The following is a 23,115-nucleotide window of genomic DNA, read 5'->3' as shown; positions in this document are numbered from 1 at the left end:
CAATATAGCAATGTTTGGCCTGTCAGAAGAGTACCTTGCATAAAACCTTTCAGTGCGAGCTGCAAGCTTTTTATATAATTATTCTCATAAGAGATAATTTAAATTTACCAGATGAAAGTACCAGCCTTCAGCATCCAACAGGTGTGAAACATTTAATCAGTAATTCTTCATTTTATATTTGCAAATAGGTAAGGATTATTTCCTCCAGGAAAACAAGGTCATTTGTGTGTTGGTCTGATGGGCTTTCAAGACACCAAGAAAGCACCTCAATCATTGGTTTAGAATAAGAAAGGTGATTCCTGTCTTATTTTTATGGGAACCAAGCTAATTAAAAGCAAGACTTCTAAAAGTAGTTTCTTTATATGCTAATTTTGTGCAGTATATTTCAGGTTGTTGATATGTGGGCGGGTTTCAGGTCTGATAGCATTTTTGTTGCTAAATATGGTCCTCCTCAAACCTGAAAGAGACCTGACTGAGTCACAAATAGAGTTGGAGCAGAATGATTATAGTTGCCTGGGAACAGTCAAGGCAAGTTGGTTTGACAGATGAAACACGTGCTAGAACATGAGGAGAGGAGAAGGAAATACCTTTGTTAAATGCAGCACAACCAGCCAGGAGTGGTGCCAACATTTCACTTGTTGACCTTGCCAGAAGAGTAATAGTAGAGTCCATGTTTTGTGTGTGTGCCCCTCCAGTCAGCTCCAAATTAAATTAGAATATCTCAACATGATCAATATTAATAAAACAATAATAACAATCTGCCCCCCAATTTTCCCCAACTGAGTAGGTTTTGACACCATTCCCATTGGAGGCTGTACAAAAGCTGCTGAAAAACTTCAGCCAAATGTGGCACAAAGAAAGTAACACTTTTTTCTCAGTCTGTTCATTTTACCTTAAGCACATGGCATGCTATCAATAACTTACAGTGTTCAGGTGATCTGTGGCTCTTTTATTGACACAGTCAGAGAAGGGATCCCTGGTTCCTTCAGCTGTCAGCAGTTGTGGCAGGGGCAGCATCTCCATCCTCTGCCCTTGGATGTTGCCTGGCAGTGGGAACATGACAGTCTGGCTGGATGTTATCTAGTCACACCAGGGATTTTGTCAGCATATTGGTGTTTTTGTTGTCAGTATGGAAAGCACCACCAGAAAAAGCAATTATGGCTGTTAAAGCCTTCTCTGAACAAAGGGGCTCCTACTGGTTGAAGTTAAAAATTTGTTTGTGTAAATTTGAATTTGTTGTGCTATAATTAATTCCATATGTTTCTGTCTGCTTTTAAAGCCCTGAGCAAGTTAATGTAAAAAAATATCCAGAAATACACTGCTTGAAAAATTAATTTTAAAGGTAATACACATAATAGTTTGTCACAATAATAAGACCAATTCTCCTTAAATACTCCTTATTAAAAAATTTGTTGATAATTTTGTTGATAAGTAATGCATTGTTATGCCAAAAATTACAACACTGCTTTTTTTTCAGGGTTGATGTCCAAAGCATTATTTTGGAAACACAGCTCCCATTTTTGTGTTGTACATTAACTCTTTCATGGGGTGATAGACTGGAACTACATTTACTGATTTATGGTCAGGAAACAAGGACATGGCTTTTCAAGCAGTTCTCAGAATAAACAATGCAGGAGGTTTGGTAGATTAAATTGAGCTTTATGTGCCATTACAATCATAACCTGGCTGATTTTAGCTTACAGTAGTATTAAGAATTGTATTGAAAGCAATCTCACCATTAGATATGTGCCTCATGTGCTTGTCTTTGGGATGTAGCATAGTCTTCTCCTGGGTGAGGCTTTGTCCCAGTAGGTTTATGTAACTTAAGTCTCCCTGTAGTCTAGCAGTTAGAGTGCTTATATGCAGAAAATTTAATATCATTATCAGAATTCATAAACTACCCAGTGGGATGCTAAAGTTATGATTACATCCTATGCCTTCTAAATGTATATAAAACTATGAGATGTTCCGCCAGCTGCTCTTTTTTTTCCTGAACATGGTTATTCAACTATGTATCACTGTTTATGTTCCAAATTAGAGGGCTTCCTTTGTCTGGGAGAAGCTTTTTGTGTTACTTTGTAATGGTTACAAAATGAACTACTCTGGAAAAATAACCTTATTTTCTGACACAATCACACTAAAACTGCTCCATCTTGAAGCTGTGAACTGTCACTCCAGTGTAGGACTCTGGAAATGAGCTGAAGGAGAGAGTTTTGCAGATATTAGACATCTGAACAGCTTAAGAATAACCATGAGATATATCAAATATGGAGGGACAAAATAGGGGCAGAATTAGGAATAATATAATATAATACACTATAATAATATAGTAAGAGTTAGTAATTTGGCAATTTAATGTGCCACATTTTAGTTTTTTTAGTTCTGTAGTACTGGGTAGACAGAAGTTATTTAGCAATAGCTGTAGTACATGAAGTGCATAGGAGAGCTGGGTTACATTTGCAATTTAGGAATACTGTGGTTAGTGGGAGGAAAAATGCCTGCTGATCAGAGCCCTGTAATTTCCACTGCCTTGTTCTCATGGGACCAAGTGCAGCACTTTTAGAGGAGCAGGCACTGGAGGTTGTACGTGGGCTGACAACACCATCTGTCCTCCCTGTCCCTGTTCCACACCGTGGTGCATTCCCATAGAACATTTGTGCTCTTGGTGTTCCTCAGTGAGGACATGGGGGACTCTAAAGCCTATATTGTGATGTTGGAAAAGCTGAAACTTGCTATTTTCAGATAGAATACTCCTGTATTATAATTGTTTGCTGTGGTGTCCTTTACTGCAATCTCCAGAGGAGCCCAGAGTGACTCCTGCTATTGTTTCTGTACCAAACTGGCTTCCCACAGGATAATGTGCAGAGGCACTGCTTTGGAGTACAGTGTAAGGGTCTGCACCAGATGTGTCACCAAAACCCTCCTTCCTCAGGCAGTCTCATTGCCAGGCTCTCTACCAGCTCCTTTTCATCTCTGCATGGCATGTGTCTGAGACCTGGAGGTGGTGGGAGCTTCCCACTTTTGAGCAATAGACAGTTTGTGGATCTTCCTGTGTTCCTCCCCAGGACTCTGTGTCCAAGAGCCTTGAGCCATTTCCCTAGTAAGGAGGAAGATGTATCTGCCAGTGGGCTTCTAGCAGAACCTGCCAGGTCACAGTGTGTGGCACATGGGGAAGGTTTTCTCTTTCCTGTTGTTCTTTACATTCATTCTTGTTTGGAGCCTAATCACTCATGCAAAGTATTTACCTTTAGGGGAAAATGCATAATAAGATATACTTCATTATTGGGCTAGATAGTAGGTAAGGGCTTCCAAAGTTCTTCTCTCCTGAGTATGTAGACAGATGTAGACATATATACACAAAATAGGATAAAAACTAAGGAAGGGGTAGCTCTTCAAAAGGCAGGTACAGGTTTACAGATGGTCACTATAGATGCAAACTCTGAAATTTTCTAAAACTTCAGTATGTATTTAAAAAGTAAGTTTATTAACTTGCTATTATTCAACCTAACCTTTCTTTGAAAAGTTGTCATAAACATACCATCTAATACCAGGTGTCCTGTATTTAGGCAAAATATATAATGTGAAGATTGATTGGAAAGTGTACTCTTAAGTGAGAGTGGTAAAATCTTGTGCATCTTATTACGAAAAAACACATCAAAGTGAAAACCCTAACATTATACCTTCTCATTAGTGACTGCTGGTGTTCCTTAAAAATTTATTTATCAGTCAGGCTCAAAGAGAAAGGGCACCTTCTGTGCCCCTTTCCTTACCTAGGATTTCTTGTGTGAGAGCCATTTTGACACCTTATTGATTGTGACTCTCAAATATTTCTCTCATGAGAACTTTCTGCTTCTCTTTGCTTACATTTTTACTGGCTTTTGACACTTGGCCAGGAAAGGCATGGAGAGCATCCCTTTGCTCCTGCTTGGTGGGTTGATCCCAGCCCCACTGCATTCTGTCTCTACCACTTTAGATGGGTGAAGTACCTCCTACTGCTGCAGGCGTGCTCAGATACAAGATTCCTCACATCCCACATGACCACATCACCTGAAGAAATAGGCAGAGGTTTACAGCAGTTTTGTGTCTGTAACTACTCTGGGGAAGTCCTTTGCCATAAAACTCTTCTCATAATGAAGACATCATTTGGTTGATAAATGCAGTAAATTCACTTCACTGTACTCACAGGGTCACATTCATTTTTGTATGTGAATGGCAGTTGGTTTATTTTTCAAAATGTTTGCAAGTCTCATGAATTTCATAAGTTGTAGTGTCGATAAGTATCGTCCAAAAGCACGTTACTTGTTCTTTGTTATTTGTATTTGTTCTCCTTTAAAACAAATTTTAAAACCCTTATTAGAAACAAAACCGTGTGCTGGAGATTTTTTACATAAATAATTTTGCTAATGTTAGTGATGCAGAATGAAAAATGTGGGCTATGTAGGGATAAGGAAAATAATTTTACTACTAAAAAGCAGATTTTATAAGTGCTTAGTTACTATCAGTAAGTAATATTGAAAATCTATTTAGAAAAGCCCCCTAGTGCCTGATAATTATATTCACATTAAGATAAATAGGACAACATATGCTACCACTTACCTTAAGAGGTTAATGAAAGGCTGTTCATGCCCAGTGACTAATCCAAACTGGGATAGTGAAAAATTACCAGTGTTTGATAATTTATATAATAATCAAACCTTAGCAATATTATTGAATAGTCTTTACAAAAGTATGTCTTACTAGCAGGTTTTTTTCAGAATTAGTTTTCTAGTGCAAAGTTCAGTTGAATTTTATGTACATAACACAAGTCCTGTCCCACCATGTGTTGAAGGTAGCACAGTTCTCCCACAGACAGAGGACGTGTCCCAGCCAGCCTCAGCTGGGTATTGACATCTGTTAGACAATGCCCTTACCTTAACTTCAATAACTCTCCTTTATTTCACAGCCACCTTGCTTCACAAAAAGGGACATTCCTTTTGCCAAAGCCTGACCTTTGAAACAAACTTCCTGAATTCTTAGTAATTAAGTAATATGAACAACAACCCTAAAATGACACGATCTCCTGAAGCTACAGAAGTGATACCTATGAGGCAGCAGTGTCCTCTTTCACTTAGTGCCTTTTTCCAAATAAATCCAAGACTCTTATTTTCAATGCTACAACTGTTTGTAGTATAAAACAGGATGAAATCTGAAAAACATTCCCTTTTGTACTCTACAAAGTCTCCCTTTCCTCAACCCCATGAGTCCTGAAATGTACTGGTTTGGCCTTTTGTTTGTCAGGGGTTTGGGGTTTGGTTTCGGGGGTTGGGTTTTGGGGTGTTTTTTGTTTTGGTTGTGGAATCAAATGTTTTGTTTTTTTTATTTTAAACAATAGGTTATGTAAAAGTTTCTCTTGACTGCTATACTTAGAATTTAGTTATATAAACTGTTTTCCTCACACTTCTTCTTCCTCCTCTCCTTGTTGACGCACAGAGTCCCAGGAAATCTCAGCAACAGAAAAGAGGCTGAACTGGGTTTGAGTTCTGTGTAGCATTGCTCACCCTCTGCCTCTCTGAAATTCATTTTCCAATTGCTGCCATGTGTGGAGTAAATGGCATCAATGTTTCCATCTGGGATTCTTTCTAACCTTGTGTTTTCTGTCCCTGAGACAACATTTCTTGTCTGCTTTCCAGACCTTTTGTGATATGCTCAAGAATAAAACTGGCAATGCTTGATATTTTCCTTCCTTTCCATCCTGTCTTTTGAAAAAAAAAAAATCTCTTTAACAGGGTTAAACAAATCTCACCAGTTAAATTGGAATCAGTTTGTATGTCTTTACCTTATGCACAGTTGAACACTTTCCCAAAGTGTTTTGCTTTATTTCAACAACAAAACATCCCCCAGCTTTTCATATCTGGGATTCAAAATGGCAATGGATGTTAAGATCCATGGAGTTTCATTTTTTTATTACAATTTAGGGTAGTAGGGACTAGAATAGGGAATGCACTGAGAGCAGCCAGGCTTTTGAAAAACTGCCTGTGCAGAGACTGCATATCCACACAGAAACTCTAAGTGAACAATTTAGCTGTATGCTGTTTATTCCACCTCTCTCTTTCTCTTTTCTTTGCTAACACAGGTCCACAAAGATTCTCGAGTTCTCAAGCCCTAGCTTATGGAAGTGTGTAATGTCAGTGTGGTTGCAAAATCACATGATCTCCTAGCTCTGTATCTTATCCTTCACCCAACATTGCACAACGCTGGACTGTCAGCTAGGAGAACGAAAGGAGCCAGATTGTGTTGTGCCACCTCTTTTTCTAGTTCACGCATAAGTTGCCACCAGGATATTTTTCTGTGTTTGTAGCACGTTTGGTGGATTTGGGGCACATTCTTTGCTTCCATTCTCCTCATTTATGTGACCCTTTCCCAGTGCTTCCAAATGAGCTAATGTGTCTTCAACATGGAGAAAACCAACCAAGTTGGTTAGGATGTGTATTGTTCTCTTGTTTTATTTGTGGGTTGTTTGGGGTTTTTTTAATTGGTCTTTGTTCTGTTCTTTTTAAAAACATATCTACGAAAAGAGAATATATAACTTTCTGCCCTAAATACCTCTTTTGCATCAGGGATGGATATTTTAATGGAGTGAGGTGTAATAGCAGAACAGTGCCATGTCTCTGTCCTCACGAGCATAGCTGCATGCAGATTAGAAAGGCTCTGTAGTGCTGCTACTGTATGCCAGATTTGCTATTTGCTCTTGTTTGCATGATAGTATTTCTAATTTACTAATATGATATGGAAATAATGGCACATCACCGATCTTTCAACATATTGTATCACTGCTTTATCATATTAGGCTAATACACTGCAAGAGTTGATAGCACCTCTCCATGTCAAATGGGAACCACATCTCTTGGCACTGAACCGATTGGACTCAAAGGTTGATAAACTTATCATTAGAGAATTGGCACGACGGAGACTCAACTTCAGCCTCTTGCAAGCAACATAATGGCCTCCGTTCAGAAAGTCAGTTCTTCTTGAATAACTTTGATGTTTATAACAGAGAACAGACCTGTTAAAGCATAGACAACCACATGCCTGAATATGAGACCTCCAGGAAGGTGTCAAAGGGCATGGCCAGTCTTTTGAAGAATGCACCCTTTCCACAATGGGACTAGGCACAAAGTCAGATCCAGTCTACATGGAGCACATTTGCAGAAAATACTGCCCCCCGCATGGGAGAACAGAAGGGGAAGAGGGTCTTGGCAGGGGAAGGGCTTTGATGTCACTCAGTTTTGTTCTGCACACCTCGAGGAATTAAAGAGGGATTCAGCCATGGTAACTGTAATTTCCCATTGCTTGTACTGAACTCCAGTGATCCCATTCAGGCCAACCAGACAGAGTCGTGTCATTTAAGCGTGCTTCACATTAGTGAAGGAAGTTTCCTTACTGTGTCATGCTAAACTAAGTGTATTCTGTCAAGTGGAGGTATGTACAGACCTTTCAGAGACTTCCATTTATCTATTGGTTTGTAATGAATTCCCAGAGGGTACACTGGCACTCGTTTGGATGGTGACGGAGAAGATACCTCACGCTGAGATTTATTAGACTCTGCAGTTAAACTCTTCGGTTCCTCTTTATCTTCTAGGACTAAAACATGTGAGTGATGCTGCCTGGCCAAGCAGGCACAAAGTATTCTCTGTGTAACACCCAGACTCCAGAGGGCTGTTTTGGGGCCAGTATTTGTCTGGATGTCACTCGAAGTAGATTCAGATATTGTATTGATCATTATGTTCTGAGTCCCCTATGGGTTGATGTTTGCCTCTATCTCTGTGATTAGAATGTGGATTTTCCTTAATATATTTGGCTAAGGGTGTATTGTAATAATGTTAATGCTAATTACTTGATATTTCATACTATCTTACGGGGAGATACTTTTAAAAAATGTATTTTGAAATGTTTTCTTTCTGTTTGCTCAATGTATGGTATTGCATTATGTTAATACCAATAAAATTATATATATATAGTTATATATATATTTCCCTTTTATAAAGAAGTAAATTATGCTTTTTTGCCTCACAAACAGGAAATGTGCAGTGAATAAAATTACTTCATTCTGCCTTACAGCAGGTGACAAAGCTTATAATAGTTTTAATATTCTTTTTTGAAAAATAAAAAGTATAGTATTACAAAAACTAGTTGGAAATTCATCAAAATGCATGTTTTATGTTTCTGCTCAATGGGACTGTCACAAAACAGCCTAAATATTTAGCAATGTTTTTTTGGCATCTTTAATTTTTTCCAATCAGAAACATGCACTGTATTGCTATTATTGATTACAAAATTGTACTGTCATAAATTTTTGCCTGTTGGCCAGATAGACAAACCCACTGAGTTTGTCTGTAGGAATTGATTTTAAAATTTAATTTAGTGCTCTTTCCAATGCTTGGCAAAGGCAGAATTTATTTTTTATATAAGGTTGCCTTTGAAGTACCTGCCTCTGCCAGGAATGATAAATCACTGCTAAGTACATAAAGATTCTGCAACCTGAAGGATATGTGATTAAAGCCTTGTTGGAATGGCCTGCAACCCCAGCCAGTCCTTTACATTCTGTCATTAAATTCCATAATTAGTTAGAGGTGAAATGTTTTGGAAATGAATTAGAGAAGCAGAAGCAAGGATGTGACTCTAAAATGTCCTTTGGCTGCCATTCGGGGTTACACTGATGGCTTATTTGCTGCTCATTGCCAAAGGCCAGTGTATATCTGCACTAATGCCTATTAGATTGTCTTCAGCTTCCTCTCTTTCTTTTCCCCACCCTTTTTAACATATTGTATTGAGTATCTTTGTTTTGCAGAGGCATTCAGAAGGACTGTAATTAGCAGTCCCTGGCATTTAATTGCATACACATTTGTTAAATATTTTTCTGTATGCCTTAAAATAAAGTGTAGAAAATGGCAGTAAATGTTTCTTTAATGAAGGCATTTGATTTATTCATGAAGTCAGGATTTTTTAAAGGTGTTATTTTGGGCTTAATAAAGGAAATAAGCCAGCAAATTTTCAGTCTTGCTTTTGCGTAACCATCGTCTGTCAGGGCTGACGTTCAGTTCCTTTCTCTTGTTCCTTTTGCGGCAAACACAGTCTGCCCTGTGGGTGGGTAATGGACCTTTCTGCTGTGACCACCCTCATGCCAGTTTTGAGAGCACTTCACACTGAGGTTCATAGGTGTTCACAAGCTCATTCTGACATCTGATGACATGAGTGATGTCTAGAAAAGCCACATGGAATTACTGCATTTCTCTCGACACAGCAATAGCTTTTGTTCTAAAGGCACTTTGACCTCTGTGTGGTGCTTACAGACCATGGGTGTGATGGGCATTCAGCAGCTGATGGGGGGGGTGCCTAATAATTGGCAGTTCTGTGCCCTGCATAAATAAGATGTAAATCAGGGTGCAGCTTAATTAGGTTGGAATCTAATCAGTGCAGCTATCATAATGTGCAATTATAAATCCAATAATAAATCTGAATATCTGAATAAATATTACATCTTCTGGGATAACATTTTGGGAAGTATTCCAGGCTCCTTTCAGAAACACCTTGGGAGGTGCTTCCCCAGCAGACCACAGTGAGTTACAGAGGTAACTGAGGCAGAGATTCAATTAACCTGGCCACTACCCACACTAATGTTTCTCCCATTGGAAGGAGGATTGTAATTTCTTAGTGATGCTTTTTGGGAAACTTCGCTCTCGATGCTACATTTTCATACAAATAAGCAACTTGGGGTGTAGCCTGAAATCAAGTTCATTTTCTGGGTGGGTGTTGCTCACCAGGAACATGTCCCCCATCTGTTCAGGTATCAATCCCATAAACCTTGACAGGCACTGCTGTTGTGCAAGCGTGACTGTGGCTTGATTCTGACTGGTGAGTAATGTTGCTGGGTCCGTATCATTTGTCACTTAACCTTTCACAACTAAGAGTGCTGCAACAGCTTAGGTTTGTAAAAACAATGTTTTCCTCAAGGAGTAATTGCTTCTGTATGTTGCTTGGGAATTATTTTTTGTAGGGAACTCCTCATCCTGTTTAAAAGTCATAGAATCCCCACATGTCTAGCAATTTTCCCCAGTTTGCTCCAGCTCCTGGCTTTCCTCATAAATAAAAGTTTTCTATTGTTTTTGAACTGCACAGCCCAAGGGGAAGTGTACCATCAAAATGTTTATTTCACTTTAGCATTGATAGCTTGTGGTAAAATGAAACAGCACTTATATCAGTGTGAGACACAGAAAAATGTCTGGATATCCTATTTCATTGTGTAAAATTTTCCCAGAGAGTCACTAAAATCAGCAGATTGAGGTTAAACTGGTGCCTTCATAAGCAGCTTAATGAGTAGAGTACCATATCCAAAACCAAGGAAGGATGCAACTATAACCCTACTGCAGAAAAGTTCTGTCACTGATCAGAATTCTGTGACTTAGGGAAGCTTTGGAGTGACTTCATTCTTACGCCCTCTCTGAAATCAGCCCACCAGTATAACCTCATGAAACAGCAGGACTGCGAGCAAGGAGGGAGCTACAGACACGCATTTGAGGCGTGCAAGAGCTGTCAAGAGGCAGCAGGAGCAGAAAAAGCTGATTATTCCCTCTGTGTGTCCCCTTCTCACTAGCACAATGACCCATTAGCTGGCACCTGTACTTCACTGCTAAGTGGATGTCAGAAATGGCTGGATGTTACTGTCAGCTCAGCAAAGCAGATCTGCAGGGAGAGACATCGAGGGGTTTTCCTTATGCTCAGTTTTGTGTCAGCTGTGTTTAGTAAGCAATTCCAGTTGCATGGAAGGCTGAAGAGATGTGGCTGAGGAGGGTGTGGGACTCAGAGCAAGACCAGCTCAAGTGTCCCATGAAGGCTGGAGTTGCACATGTAAACATGCTGCAGCCTGCAGGGTGCTGGAGGCCTGAGGAGCCGTGGCAGGGTGCAGGCAGCTTGTCCTTCAGACATCCCCAGGAAGGTGACTTCAGTGGAAAAGAGACTCACAGGGATCTACTGACCCAAAAGGAAAACTCCTAGTGCCATAAGTAGTTCACAAAAAGAATTAGACCTTCAGTGGCACAGCAAAGGCTTGGCATCTATCAGGCCTTACAGAGGCTAGGGCTAGATCTTTTAAAAGGTGGTAATTCTGATAATTCTGATATTGAACTTGGCTGTGGTGAAAAATGCCTGAAATACCTTCAGATAGCTATCATTTTGGAGATGAGTTTTCCACTTGCCTGCACAGTTCACTTTATTTCAGGAAACCAAGTTTATGCTGATGCATGCGAGAGGAGAAGCAGACGCGTACCATTGGGTGTAAAACTCCAGCAGGTGTGGGACTCCATTGTGGTGGTGCTTTCAGTGAGCACCCTCTCTAGGGAGTATTTTTTTTTGTCTGCAGGTTTACATAATAATAGGAGAGAATAGAAACTGTGTACAGCTATCCTGGTAACCCAAAAATACTTCCACTTTAGAGGAAATGATGGTACAAAATCCAGATTTTATACCTGTGTTGAATAAATACAAAATTATAAATACAATAAAATGTAATGATCCTCCAGCTACTAATATTTCAACAAACACATGGATCAAAGCTTGCTTTTAAACAATTCTCCTCCCTTCCTTGATTCCAGACTTTTGGGAAAATCCTGTACTTGCACATACACAGGGACAGAAAGGACAGAGGATTACACGAATCAGAAGAAGGCAGGGAAAGGGAAGCAATACCAAAGAAGGGTTGCAAAGACTGGGTACTGCACAAGAAGCCCTTATTTTGCTTTTAATTCAGTTTTAATTCAGCTTGCTTAAACTTTTCTTCACTTGTAGAAAACCTTAATATGGTCATGTGTGTGTATATAGACATAAATATATATAAATATATATGTGTGTGTGTGTGTGTGTGTGTGTTTAAAGGTGTAATCACATATCCTGTCAGGCCTTTATTTTAAAGTGGCGTGGGACATAGCATAGCTGTCTATTTGTACTTTAACAGGGAAATCTGCTCTATTTTACCCAGAGCAGATGATTAGCTGTTTCCTTGTTGACCTGCATTTAATTGCACCTCCTGCCTGCTGCATCATGCCAGGCTTAAATACTGTGCTGCTTCTTCCTTTTCTCAGTAATTAGGGATGTGACTTGTAACATTTTCCTACCAGGAGCTGACTTTCCATGTCATTGTGGCTCCCTCATACCTATGCAGGAGTGACCTCATGCACAGCCACAGCTGTGCAGACACCATCTCCTTTAAGCCATACATTGATTTCACCACTTTGTTCCTTTTAGCTTGTAGGTGGTGGGAAGAAGTAAATATATAGCTTAGTCTGTCAGCCAGCCATCTAAATAGTTGTCTAAAAATTATTAATTCCTGAATTTTTTGTATTAGAAGCATTTGGGTATATCCAACTCTTGGGCAGTTTGGAGTCTTGATGATTAACCTGAACAGCAGTAAAGATGGATTTAAGCCTTGCACTGAGAAACCAGCTGCTTCTTCGGAGGATTTCTTTTCTTCCCTCTGCTGCAACACTGCTAAAATCCACATCCACTCTCCTTTCATCCTTCTTCTTTTTCACCTTGTATCTAGGGATATCCCTTCTGTCTCACCTGTTCCCTGGGGTTTACAAGCCCAGCCAGGCTGTTGCACGCTGTGGCCACAGCCCTTGTCTGCCTGTTGGCACAGCCTGAGCCGCGGCTGCAGAGCTTCTGTGTGCTGCTCTACCTCCCTTTCAGTGAAACTACTGCAGGCCCAGCCAAGCTTTGATAGTCCCTGTTTTTAGACATGGCAGAGAGAACCTGCTGTGGCATAGGAAGATTACAAATGCTTTCTTGCTACCAGGATTATATCAGTTATTAGTTAGCTTGTGGGAGACCAGTGTGTCTGTTCCCAATATAGACACATCAGGGTGAAGAAGGCAAAAAGAAAAAAAAACACCCAGAGGTTTGTGTGCCCAAGGCTGTTTTATCTAACTTGAGACCATTTTCCAGAAGCTTGGGGTGCTTCTTTTTTTGGGGAAGTATTTACTGCATTTACTGTCACCCACTGACAGTCTCTGGGACACTTGAGGTAAATACCTCCTCTGCACAAAAGGTGAAGCAAAAAGGTGTAGTTCTCCAATTGGAAGCAAATCTTTGGGATTTGGAGGGAAAAAATAACATGGCAGCAGTTTAATAATGTAATTAGTGATGTGTTCTAACAAAATTGCCTCCTTAATATCCTGAGAAAGCTGAGGTTAGCTAGTTCCTCTGCCAGAGGGAGTGAGCTCACCAAAAGGAGTGAAAATAGGAGTTTAAATTTCAATGGAGCCTGGAGATTTCAGTCTGGCTGTGCCTTGTTCGCTTCCTGTCACAGGCTTCTCAGCAGCTTGGTTTTCTGGGTGTTTGCAGAGGATGGTACTTCTGTTCAAATGCAGGGCTGACTGCAAGAAGAGGAGTGGGCGTGTGTGAGAGGAGTAGCACAGCGAAGGAAAGTGCGTCACTGAGCAGTAAAGGTAGCAAACAGAAAAGAGGGTATTGGGAAAATGGAGAATTCCATCAGGGTGGCAGTGGTGTCTGTCAGTCAGGATGAGAAGTCTAAAGGCAACGGGGCTGAGCCTGAGTGGTGTTTGGAGGCACTGGCAAAGACCAGAGGGGCCCCAGTGAAGAGCTTTGATCCTTGAAAAATATGACCTTGTTGGCAGGGTAGATGACAGAATTTATTAACTCTCCTTACATAGGCAGTTCTGTTCACTCATAGCCCCACATGGAATCGTGGGCTCCTCTGGTACCTCACTGAAAGATGAAAGCCATGCAAGATTTTGGCAGCTTGAGCTTTAGCAGAAAAGTGAATCACAGAAGTACAGGGACCTCCACTGAAAACTGCTGGAGGTTATTCCATGTATTTAGTGCAGATTTATGAGAAGTGTGTGCCTAGAGATTCTCTGTGTCCAGAGAGCAGTGTGTTAGCCAGCTGAGCTGCAGTGGTGACCTTCTAGGGGGTTCCAATTCAATACCATCTTCCTGAATTATCAGTTTATATGAACCAATCTCTTGGTCATGTAAATACCAATGGTAACTTTCACTTATCACATAAGCACCTTATCCTCTTATAATCTTGGTTTGTAAGAGGGAAGTAATGGAAAGATGAATTGCCTAACAGAGCCAGGAGTTGATTACACTTAGTACATCACAGAGCTTGGTGCCTACTCTTGTCAACAAGTGACAATACAGCATGAGAAATCCCACCAGTTTTTCCTGAATGCCAAAAACACAAACAATTCCTGACCTGTTGGAGTTTCACCTACTCAGCCATCATCTTCATCTCTCTCTCCTGAGAAAATGTAAAAGTAGTTACAAATATTTACTGCAGTAAATTCTGAGAACTGAGGGCAAAGTACAAGAAGTTCAGAATTTTTTTCCTATGGAAAGCAGAATAGTGAAAAATAATAATACAACATTTACTAGACAGATGTATTCATTATCTCCAGAACTGAATGCAAATAGCTGTGCATTCACTTGAAGACAGCAGGAGCTTCTTTGTTATAAAATCCAGTGTATATTCTTGCATTTGGAAAACAGGGTTCTCACCAGATTTAGATCCCATGTGTTGCAGTTTGTGCAGCTTTATTTCTGCTCCCGAGTCACAGAGTTGTTCAGGCTTGTGTGGGGCAGGGGAGAAGATCACAGCTTCAGAGAAGAAACCCTGCTTTTCAGCAGTATGTGGGAACTGTGACCTGGCAGTGCATTCAGAGAAGCAAGAAAGATGCTTCTCTGCATCACCCACAACTCAGCAGCCAAACGAGTGTGAAAAACAACTGTTGTGTTGGCTGCTGGTCTGAGGTCACCTGCAAATCCTACTAGACCACATTTTCTACTTAAACGAAACATTACCAGTGGTCTTGTTCTTCCTCAATGAGACAGCCATGCTGTAACAGCATGACTTGCATACAAATCCACCAATTTTAAAAAAGAAAATGTTTTAAGCTCAGCTCTATATCTAACAGAATACCTCAGATGTTTTATGGTGCCAAGGGTTTCACCAACGCCTACAGGAAATCAATCAAAGGCTCTAGCAGAAGGCTGAGTGAGGGGAGATGTGTGTGTAATCTCATTCCCGCCTACTGAGAGCCATTGAGAGCAGCAGCACCACCTTCAGCATTTCTCTGGAAAATATTAAGGGCTTGGGATGTGTTTGCGTGACGCCCACTGCCCTCTCCCCCACCATGGGTGAACAAGGCATCTTGCCCTCTTTAGAGCTTTCCCAGCCTCAGCAGCAGCAAGGTATTTAAGAGACTTGTTTTTCTTCCCTCCTCTTTCCTCTTTAGGAAATCCTGTCCCCTTTTTGACGTGCTGCTTGTAGTGACATCACCACGTCAGTGACAGAGTGTGGGGGAGGCAGCCCCAGCCGTGTGGAGGTGATGTGCTGATGTGTTCCAGAGACCTGCTGTCAGTGTTCTGCTGCCTGGCCCAGCCTGTGTCCTGCCCCCACAGTCTCAGAGCTGTTCCCATTTGGGTGAGGGTAGAAGTCTGGTGTCCATGCTCCCTGCTAGGCCCATGTGGAGCAGGGGATGAGCCCTGAGGAGCACCAGCCATGCAGATCCCAGGCCAGCAGTGTGGGAAGGGAGGGCAGGACAAGCTCCCCCTGACAAGGGATTTGTACTCACAGGGACCATGTTGCCATCCAGGCCCCTTAAAGGCTCTTGTCATTGAGTATTGAACCTTAGGGTTCAACTCAAGTGCCGTATTTTGCCTTGGTGGGGAGTTTCTGTGTTTTAGGAAGCCATGGGTTTTTGGTGGCAAGCCTGGATGTGGTGGCTAGTTGCCAATCCAGGCTCTAGATCATTCTAGCAAGGTAAATTTGTATGGTGTGGAGTCAAAGTGCTGGCCTGCTTTTTGAGCCAGCCATCCCTGTCCTAATCCCCTCAGGGTACAACCTTGGCAGTGCTGCTGGGGAAGAGAGACACCTGAGGAAAGATCTCTTTTGCCTTGCATAGCAAGAGATGAGAAGGAGACAGAGAGAAAAAGAGGTGTCAAATACTCCTGTGTCAACCAGGAGGGAGCTTTCTCTTTGTCCTTTAGCAAATCACTCCCCTTCCACAGCTGTCAGACTGGTGGACATCAGCATTCAGCAACAGGAGCTGATAGAGAGATCCCAAACTTCTGATCTCATTGCTGCATAGACTTCTTAAGAAAGCATAAAAATCAAGACCACAAAAGATTTTAACCACTCTAATTATTCACCTACTGAATGTTCTGCCCTTTAGCCCATTAGATGTTTTAATAAGAAAGAAAATTACAAGAAAGAGAAAAGCATCTCATTTCTGTTTTGTTTCAGTCCTGGCCACCATTGACCATGTTAAACCCAGCTCACCAAGCAAGGTAGCACAGAATGATTTACAGAGCTCTGTGCAGACTCAAAGTACTTCCATCAATAAAAAGTCTCCAACCTTTCTTCACTTCAATATCTCTTAAAAAAAAAAACCAGAAGTATGCTTTAAAAACAGCTGCCCTCTAAAAGGGCAAAGGAATAAACTGATGAGAGATGAAGCTAGATTAGTTGCTGATTGAAAATTTTTTGGGTTGTATAAAGATCTGTACAAATGCAAACACATTTTGTGATGGGTTGAGGAGAGTTGGGTTTCTGGAGTTCTTGCCTGAGGCTGAGGAGAGTTGTTGCCCTACTGCATAGTATGGGCTCAAATGGGAGGTGGCCTCAGGTAGCTCTTGATGGACTCAAAATGTCATTTCTAAACAGAAATTGTCTTCTCTATTGGTGGCTGATGAAAAACCCTCTAATCATCTGAGGACACTGAGGTTCTTTACTTAAAAGTACTTTCGTATGTGGCAAACTTTCAGCCAGTAGAAATTCCTCCCTTGGAGCAGGATCAGTCATAGGATGAAGTTAATGCTTGAAACCAAGCAGCTTCCTACAAGAGCTTCTAGGAAAGCCTCTCAAGGACACAGGCACCTAGAACCAGGAAAATAGGCACCACTGTGAAAGCCAGGACTGGCTGGGAGGATCCCAAGGGCTCTGGAAGCAGCCAGGAGGCCTCGCACAGGCAGTGTCTGGCTGTTGGCTGGACTTGTGTGTCAGTGTGCAAGGGGGGCAGCAGGGACAGAGCTGAGGGGCACAGCAAACACTGTCCCAAGGGCTGCCCTGGCTAATGCTGATCCCCACTCTGCTAATCCTGACTGTACTGGTGCTTGCAAAGCTTGCATGGAGTCACCAGAGTTTCCTCTGGGGGAAACATTATGTGAAGGGTTGAAATGGTTTGATGTTTTCTAAATGAAGCATTTCAAATGCTCATATCAGAGTAACACTTCATCCCCAGTTTTTCCTTGGTTTTGTTTTCAAAGAAGCAGAACCTTTCTCTTTTTATTTCTTCTTTTTAAATGTTTTCCCTACTAGTTAGAACTGTTTAAAAATACTTCTCATATTTATCCATTTTGATATAGTATAGAATAAATACTATTTTTTATAAAACCAAACTATAATTCAAACAGCTCTCTTTTGGTTTACCATGCTGCCAGGTCGTGGATGTTCTCTTATCCTTAGTCTCTAGTCTGCTGCTGAACCTTCAGGTAATAGTGAAGTATCAGAGCAGCATAAGTGACAGCATTACTGACTATTGAACAGCACTGCTGGGTATGAGAAATAAGAGACAAAAATAAGTGGACTTTATTAGGAAGGGAAAGGACATGTCATTCCAGGGACACCATCCACATTCTTGAGTGCTGTTACCAGCACTTTCAGTCCAAGCTGTGATCCCTGATGGGTTCCTGAGCAGGATGCTTCCAGGGCTTCCTCTCCTTTAACAAGGAAGTCACCAGAACTATACAACTGCAACACCAGAAATCCGATTTCTGGTAGTGAGTCACTAATATTACTGCACCTTGCGCCGTTTCTCTTTTTCCCTCTTTCTCGGAGTGTCAAGATTTTACATTCTTGAATGTTTGTCTTCTTTTCTTCAGAAGGCAGTAGCAAGAAGGAGCAGTCACAGCACTCTTTTCTGGAGCTTAGGAGGTGTGAAATACTCTCTTTATGGTCTAGTTAAACCTGTTAAACATTTTGCAAAGGTTTTTGATAGGTCTTCATGTAATCACATTAATGATACATTGTTGCTTTCTCTATTTTTTCCTCCTTTTTTTTGTTTTCCTCTTTGTCTCATTACAGTTGAAACTATAGAGGAAAAAACAGCAGACTCCTTGCAAGATTTGTACAGAGCCTTGGAGCAGGCCAGCCTGTCTCCTTTAGGAGAACACCGGATTTCCACTAAGCTGGAGTATAAGAAATCTTTTATAAAGAGATGTAGCGATCCAGTAGTCAATGAAAAACTGCACCAGCTGCGAATTCTGAAAAGCACTTTAAAGGTGAGATAAAACAGGGAGGAAAAATCCTGCCCCAGGGTTGGATTGGGCTGTATTGTAATCAGAGATTATTGTGTGCAGCTGGAGTCCAGGCTGAGCCCAGTGTGCAAACAAGGGAGATATGGGGAAGCGCTGCTTGAAAAGCAGAGAAAAATGTGCCTGGGAGAGCAGTCAAAGCTAAGGGGATCAGTTTTAATTTCTTTATTTTTTTTATTTAATCTCAGTCAGCTGCTCCTCCTCTGCCAGTTTAGCAGAAGTTGACACCAAATTATTGAAGGAAACCTTAATCCCTTTTTTGTCCCTGAACACTTTCATTTACCAAAACACATTCACTTTGTAATTGCCAAAGTCTAAAGTTAAGCAAAGCGAATCTTTAGAAGGGAGCAATGTCTCTTGCAACACTTGACTGTTTTCTAATTGATGGGCTTGTCCAGCCAGAACTTGTGTGCTTTTTTTCTGTATAAACTGATAGGATCGTTGTATTTAATCAGTAAGATTGATTAAATAAGTAGATAGTGATAATGATAGATTTGAAAATTTTTATGGTAATTTTAAATGGTACCACAGCTCATTTAGCCTCCTTGTCAGCTTCCTTTGTTTGTTACAGCAGTTTCAGTTCTGTCCTGATAAGAGATTTCACCAAACAATATGCTGGATTTCCTCAGGGACCCTGTTAACTATATTAAATTACCACATTTTAAGTCGCTAGGTAATTGTACAGTGCATTTTGTAACAGTTTTCATCAAAGAGGGCTTTATCAACATTAATTAATTTCGTTTTCTATCACCTAGAGAAGCATTTAAACAATATTATTTTCATGCTGTGGTGCTCCCATCCTGAAAAAAAATCCTACATGTGCTTAACTCTCTGTACTGTATCATCTCATTGCAGACAACTTGCATTATTATCTTGGTATGTGAGTTTTTGCAGGAATAAAGACTGGCAAAAAAGGGCAACATTCTCAGCTGCCCATGACTTCTACAAGCATGAGAAACTGGAAGAAAATCACAGTGCTCTCACACACATCAGGATGGCAGGAGGTTCATGACGTAGTTGTGGTTTGGTGCTGCAATGGGGTCACACACCACAGCTGTGGTTCAGCATCAGCAGCCTGCTACCATGCTGAATTGTCTCTTTTGTTAGTGGCTATTGATACTTGGGATACATTATACCAATGGCTTCCTGCAAATGAAATTGCATTCCTTCAGGGAAGTCCAAAAAACAGTGCAGCATCTTGATCCAGTGGGTGCCTGTTTTTGTGCTTCTCTGGAACTTCTTTCCTTTGGACCGAGCAGACCTATTTTTTTCATTCTCTGTCCTTAAGCCCTATTTTCTAAGCTTGTCAGCATTCTTGTTTGGACTGTGATTGGTGTAAATCATTCTTGCATACATGAGACCAATAATGGAAATTGCAATCAATGGCAGCAAGAAGCAAAGAGAGATAATTGTTGTTTCCTGCACAGAGCAGCAGTGTAGAGTGACACATGCTTGGTTTGCAGTGACATCTTGGTGACTTGTGACTGGCTGCAATCACAAGCTCAGAGCTCCACCTCTGCCATACTATTGGTAATTGTATCAACCAGTAGCTATTGCTATTACCTGATCAATTATTCTTTCTTTTTATCAGTGCCTTTGATTTCTCCTTTCTGAATGCAGCCAATTGCACTGGTTGTTGGCATTGATGTTCTGAAGCCTCATTGAATTTGATCCTACATAATAGTATCCAGAGACAGTCCTCCAAACTGCTTCTAGCTCTTGATACCTCACCTTCTGAGTTATTAATGAAAGACCCCTGTGCTCTATTTCCTGTGATAACACTAAATCATTCTCCTGTCATTATGAACTGCCTGGCTGGTAGTGCAGAGGTGTAGTACCAGCCACAACTTGTGAGAAATAACTTGTGGTAGTTCAAGCACAGATAAGGTGATCAGGAGTTCCCATGGTTTCTTTTCCACAGCTTGTTCTCAGCTTGCCTCTCTGGAAATGAGTATTTCAGCAGGCAGTGTTAATTTGCTGTTGTTAATTTGCTGTTGTTTGCACAGCAATGAAAGCACTGCTTGTGGAAGATGTCTCTGACCCACCTGTTCTGTGCCCTCATACACAGCTTGGTATCTCCCCTTGCCATGCTACCCAGAGATTTAACATACTCATAGGATGTTAACATGGAAAACGTGAGTTAGCCATGAGGAGTGTGAATCCCATCTCACAGGGAGGTTGGAGGGGAGATTGTTGGTGGCCACGGTGTTCCTGTGCTGAGGAGCAGTGCTGGAAACCTGCATGTTAGCTGTGTGTCCAAGGATTACAGCTGTGGCATCCAGTTTCCTCCTCTTGCAGCAGCTGTGAGTGGCTGTGGGTACATCTGAGGCTTACTGCAACCCTCAGCTCCAACCACCAGAGAGGGATTATGGCACTGTCACTTCCCCAGCCTCGATGGTGCATAAGGAGGTACCATCAGCTGTGTTGTGTTTTCCCTTTCTCTGCCTTCTCTTTGTCAGTGGCAGGAAGAGGTTGCAGCCAGCCAGCCCATTGCAGGGAGCAGATCTGTAGTGAAGATGAGCTGTCATTCCCATGGGACTCCCTGCAGCAGCCTTTGCAATGCAGAGCTCAGGTGCCCCCATGACACACCTGGCAGAGAGGTGTAGCTGTGCTGGCAGGCTAGAGGCCGTGTGTGTCTGTGTCCACACACCCACACAGCATTTCTCATGCTGATCAAGAGCAAACAGATGGCGCTTCGTTGTGTGAAACTCATCCTGAAAAATGCTAGCAGCTAACAGTAAACAGTACAGGGCTTGCTTTTTCTGGGGCTGAACAAGGGGGCAGGTGGGGGAATAGGGACTCTTACTGAGGGTTCTGGACAAGACAAAGGAAGCCCAAGTCCACAAAGGAATGTGTGACACTCACTTGTTTGTGAGTGCTCGTAGAGCAGATAGTCCCTGTGCTTTCAGGGGCTCTGAGGCTTGAGTTCGTACCCCCCATTCTCGACGTGACTGATTTTGCCAGTACCTCATCACTTGCATTAACTCTTTGCTTGTTCCTTTTCTCCCACAGGCCAGGGAAGGAGAAGTAGCCATCCTAGATAAAATTCTGGATAACCCAGCTTTGACGTCTAGAGACTTTCAGGAATGGAAACAAATGTATCTTGATCTCTTCATGAACATCTATGAAAGCAGCCCCCCGAGGGACTCTGTAAATGGCTCTCCTGAGGTTGAAGCACTTATAGCTTCGTTAGCACACACTCATTCTTACATAGAAACACATGTATAAAAGTCTCTTTTTGTCCATTTGCTACACTCCAGCTCTTTACTTAAGTGCATAAAGTAGTTTTTATATCAATATGTGAGAGCTCTAGTAAAATATATTTTAATGCTACTCAGCTGTGTGAAACCTTCAGTGGTCAACAATACCACTTCTTTAATGAGGATTTGTATATTTTATATGCTACTAATGCTCTGCTTGTGTTTACCTTCTGTGAATTAAAAACCATGATCTTTAGCTCTTGAAGAAAAGGATTTAAAAGCATTTTTGGAAGACTGTGGCCCTTCATGCAGGAAGTTCCACATGCTAAAGCTTTTGTTATCAAAGGTCAGTTTTACAATGATATTTTATATCATATAATTCCAGTATTGCATTGCATTTTTGGAGTGCAGGTACTGTTTTGGTGGTGGGAGAAAACCAATTTTTATATTTCATGAGAAACTCTAGGAGTTTTCTTAAATAACAGGGAATATGTGTAATGCAGTGGTTGTGTTTCAGTTTTGTCAAACACATAAAAGGTTGAAAATCGGCAGACAAAAAAAATGACTAATTCATTCAAAAGGTTAGGTCTTATTTCCTTGTGCTCTTTTTAAGCCTGTTTGCTAAGGTTTGCCACCAATGCAAAGGGATGCTGGTTTGTATTATAATTAAGACCAAATTGTGTGTTGTCTCTTGATCACATTAGGTTGATTTAAAAAAATAGTCATGGTACTGTGATTGATGATGCTTTTACACTGAAAGCAGCAGTATAAAGTGCAGAATTTGACAAAGAGAAAATGTAGACTTTCAACATTCTTGGTAGCAGCATTTCTTTAGCCCAGAACAGCAGCAGTGGAAAAGGTTTTAATGAAACGCTTCAAATCTGAGATGCTTTGAAGATTCCCACAATAGAAAAGGAGTGAATAGGATTTTTCAAGTAGTTTCCTATGTGTTTTCTGAGCTGTGAAATTTGGCTGTATTGTATGCAGGGATAATGTGTGATTAGAGTAGAGCTGAGCACAGAACCTGAAAAATAACCAAGGAGTAAAAAAGCCTCTGGTTTGCTTTTGAAGGGGAAGGGATGTCTCTGGGTTCTGCTGAGTTCACAAGCCAATTAAAATATTTCAAACTTCCATGAGATTTGTTATCTGCTGAAGACAACCCAGTGAATATGAGAGGAAATAGCTCCTTAGAGTTAGGCACATGCCTGAAATAAAAGTGGGAGTGAGCTCTTAAATCATATATTTACTTTTTATGGGCTTGGTTTTGAAAAATGTTAAGAGCATGACAAAATATTTCTGCTGCTCTTCAGTATTTTGCTGCGTAAGTTAGGACTCATGACATGATTTAATAATACTCATGTGGAAAGAAAAAGCTTCCATTATTCTTTAGTGAGTTGTACTCTTTACCAACTTGAGACTATTGTCTGTACAGCTCAGTGAATGTACTTTAAACTTTATGAACTCTGATATTTCCTGGCAGTTATATCCATGAAGGAAAGAATTGACAGATCTATTTTCTCTTTCTTTCTTTCTTTCTTTCTTTCTT

At 41.1% G+C, this 23,115-nt stretch overlaps 1 protein-coding gene across 7 annotated transcripts in view; it reads left to right on the top strand.

Moving 5' to 3' along the window:
* The window catches only part of CNKSR2 (connector enhancer of kinase suppressor of Ras 2), a 205,760-nt gene extending 182,651 nt beyond the window's left edge, over window positions 1-23,109 (top strand). For 4 of the 7 annotated variants that reach the window (XM_015625107.3, XM_015625089.3, XM_015625098.3 and 1 more), the window contains one exon: window positions 6,113-9,027. In XM_015625107.3, the coding sequence (XP_015480593.1) occupies window positions 6,113-6,162 (50 nt within the window). In that variant the 3' untranslated portion in view covers window positions 6,163-9,027. Of the gene's footprint in view, window positions 1-6,112; window positions 9,028-18,139; window positions 18,337-21,381 lie in introns of those variants that run through there. The other 3 variants (XM_019006570.2, XM_015625115.3, XM_015625080.2) reach the window with 2 other exon arrangements.
* The last annotated feature ends 6 nt before the right edge of the window (window positions 23,110-23,115 follow it).

Source organism: Parus major, chromosome 1 (assembly GCF_001522545.3).
Source record: "Parus major isolate Abel chromosome 1, Parus_major1.1, whole genome shotgun sequence".
In the NCBI taxonomy this organism is placed as follows: domain Eukaryota; kingdom Metazoa; phylum Chordata; class Aves; order Passeriformes; family Paridae; genus Parus; species Parus major.
Note: the sequence above shows the minus strand (reverse complement) of the source record. Positions and strands in the feature narration are given on the sequence as shown.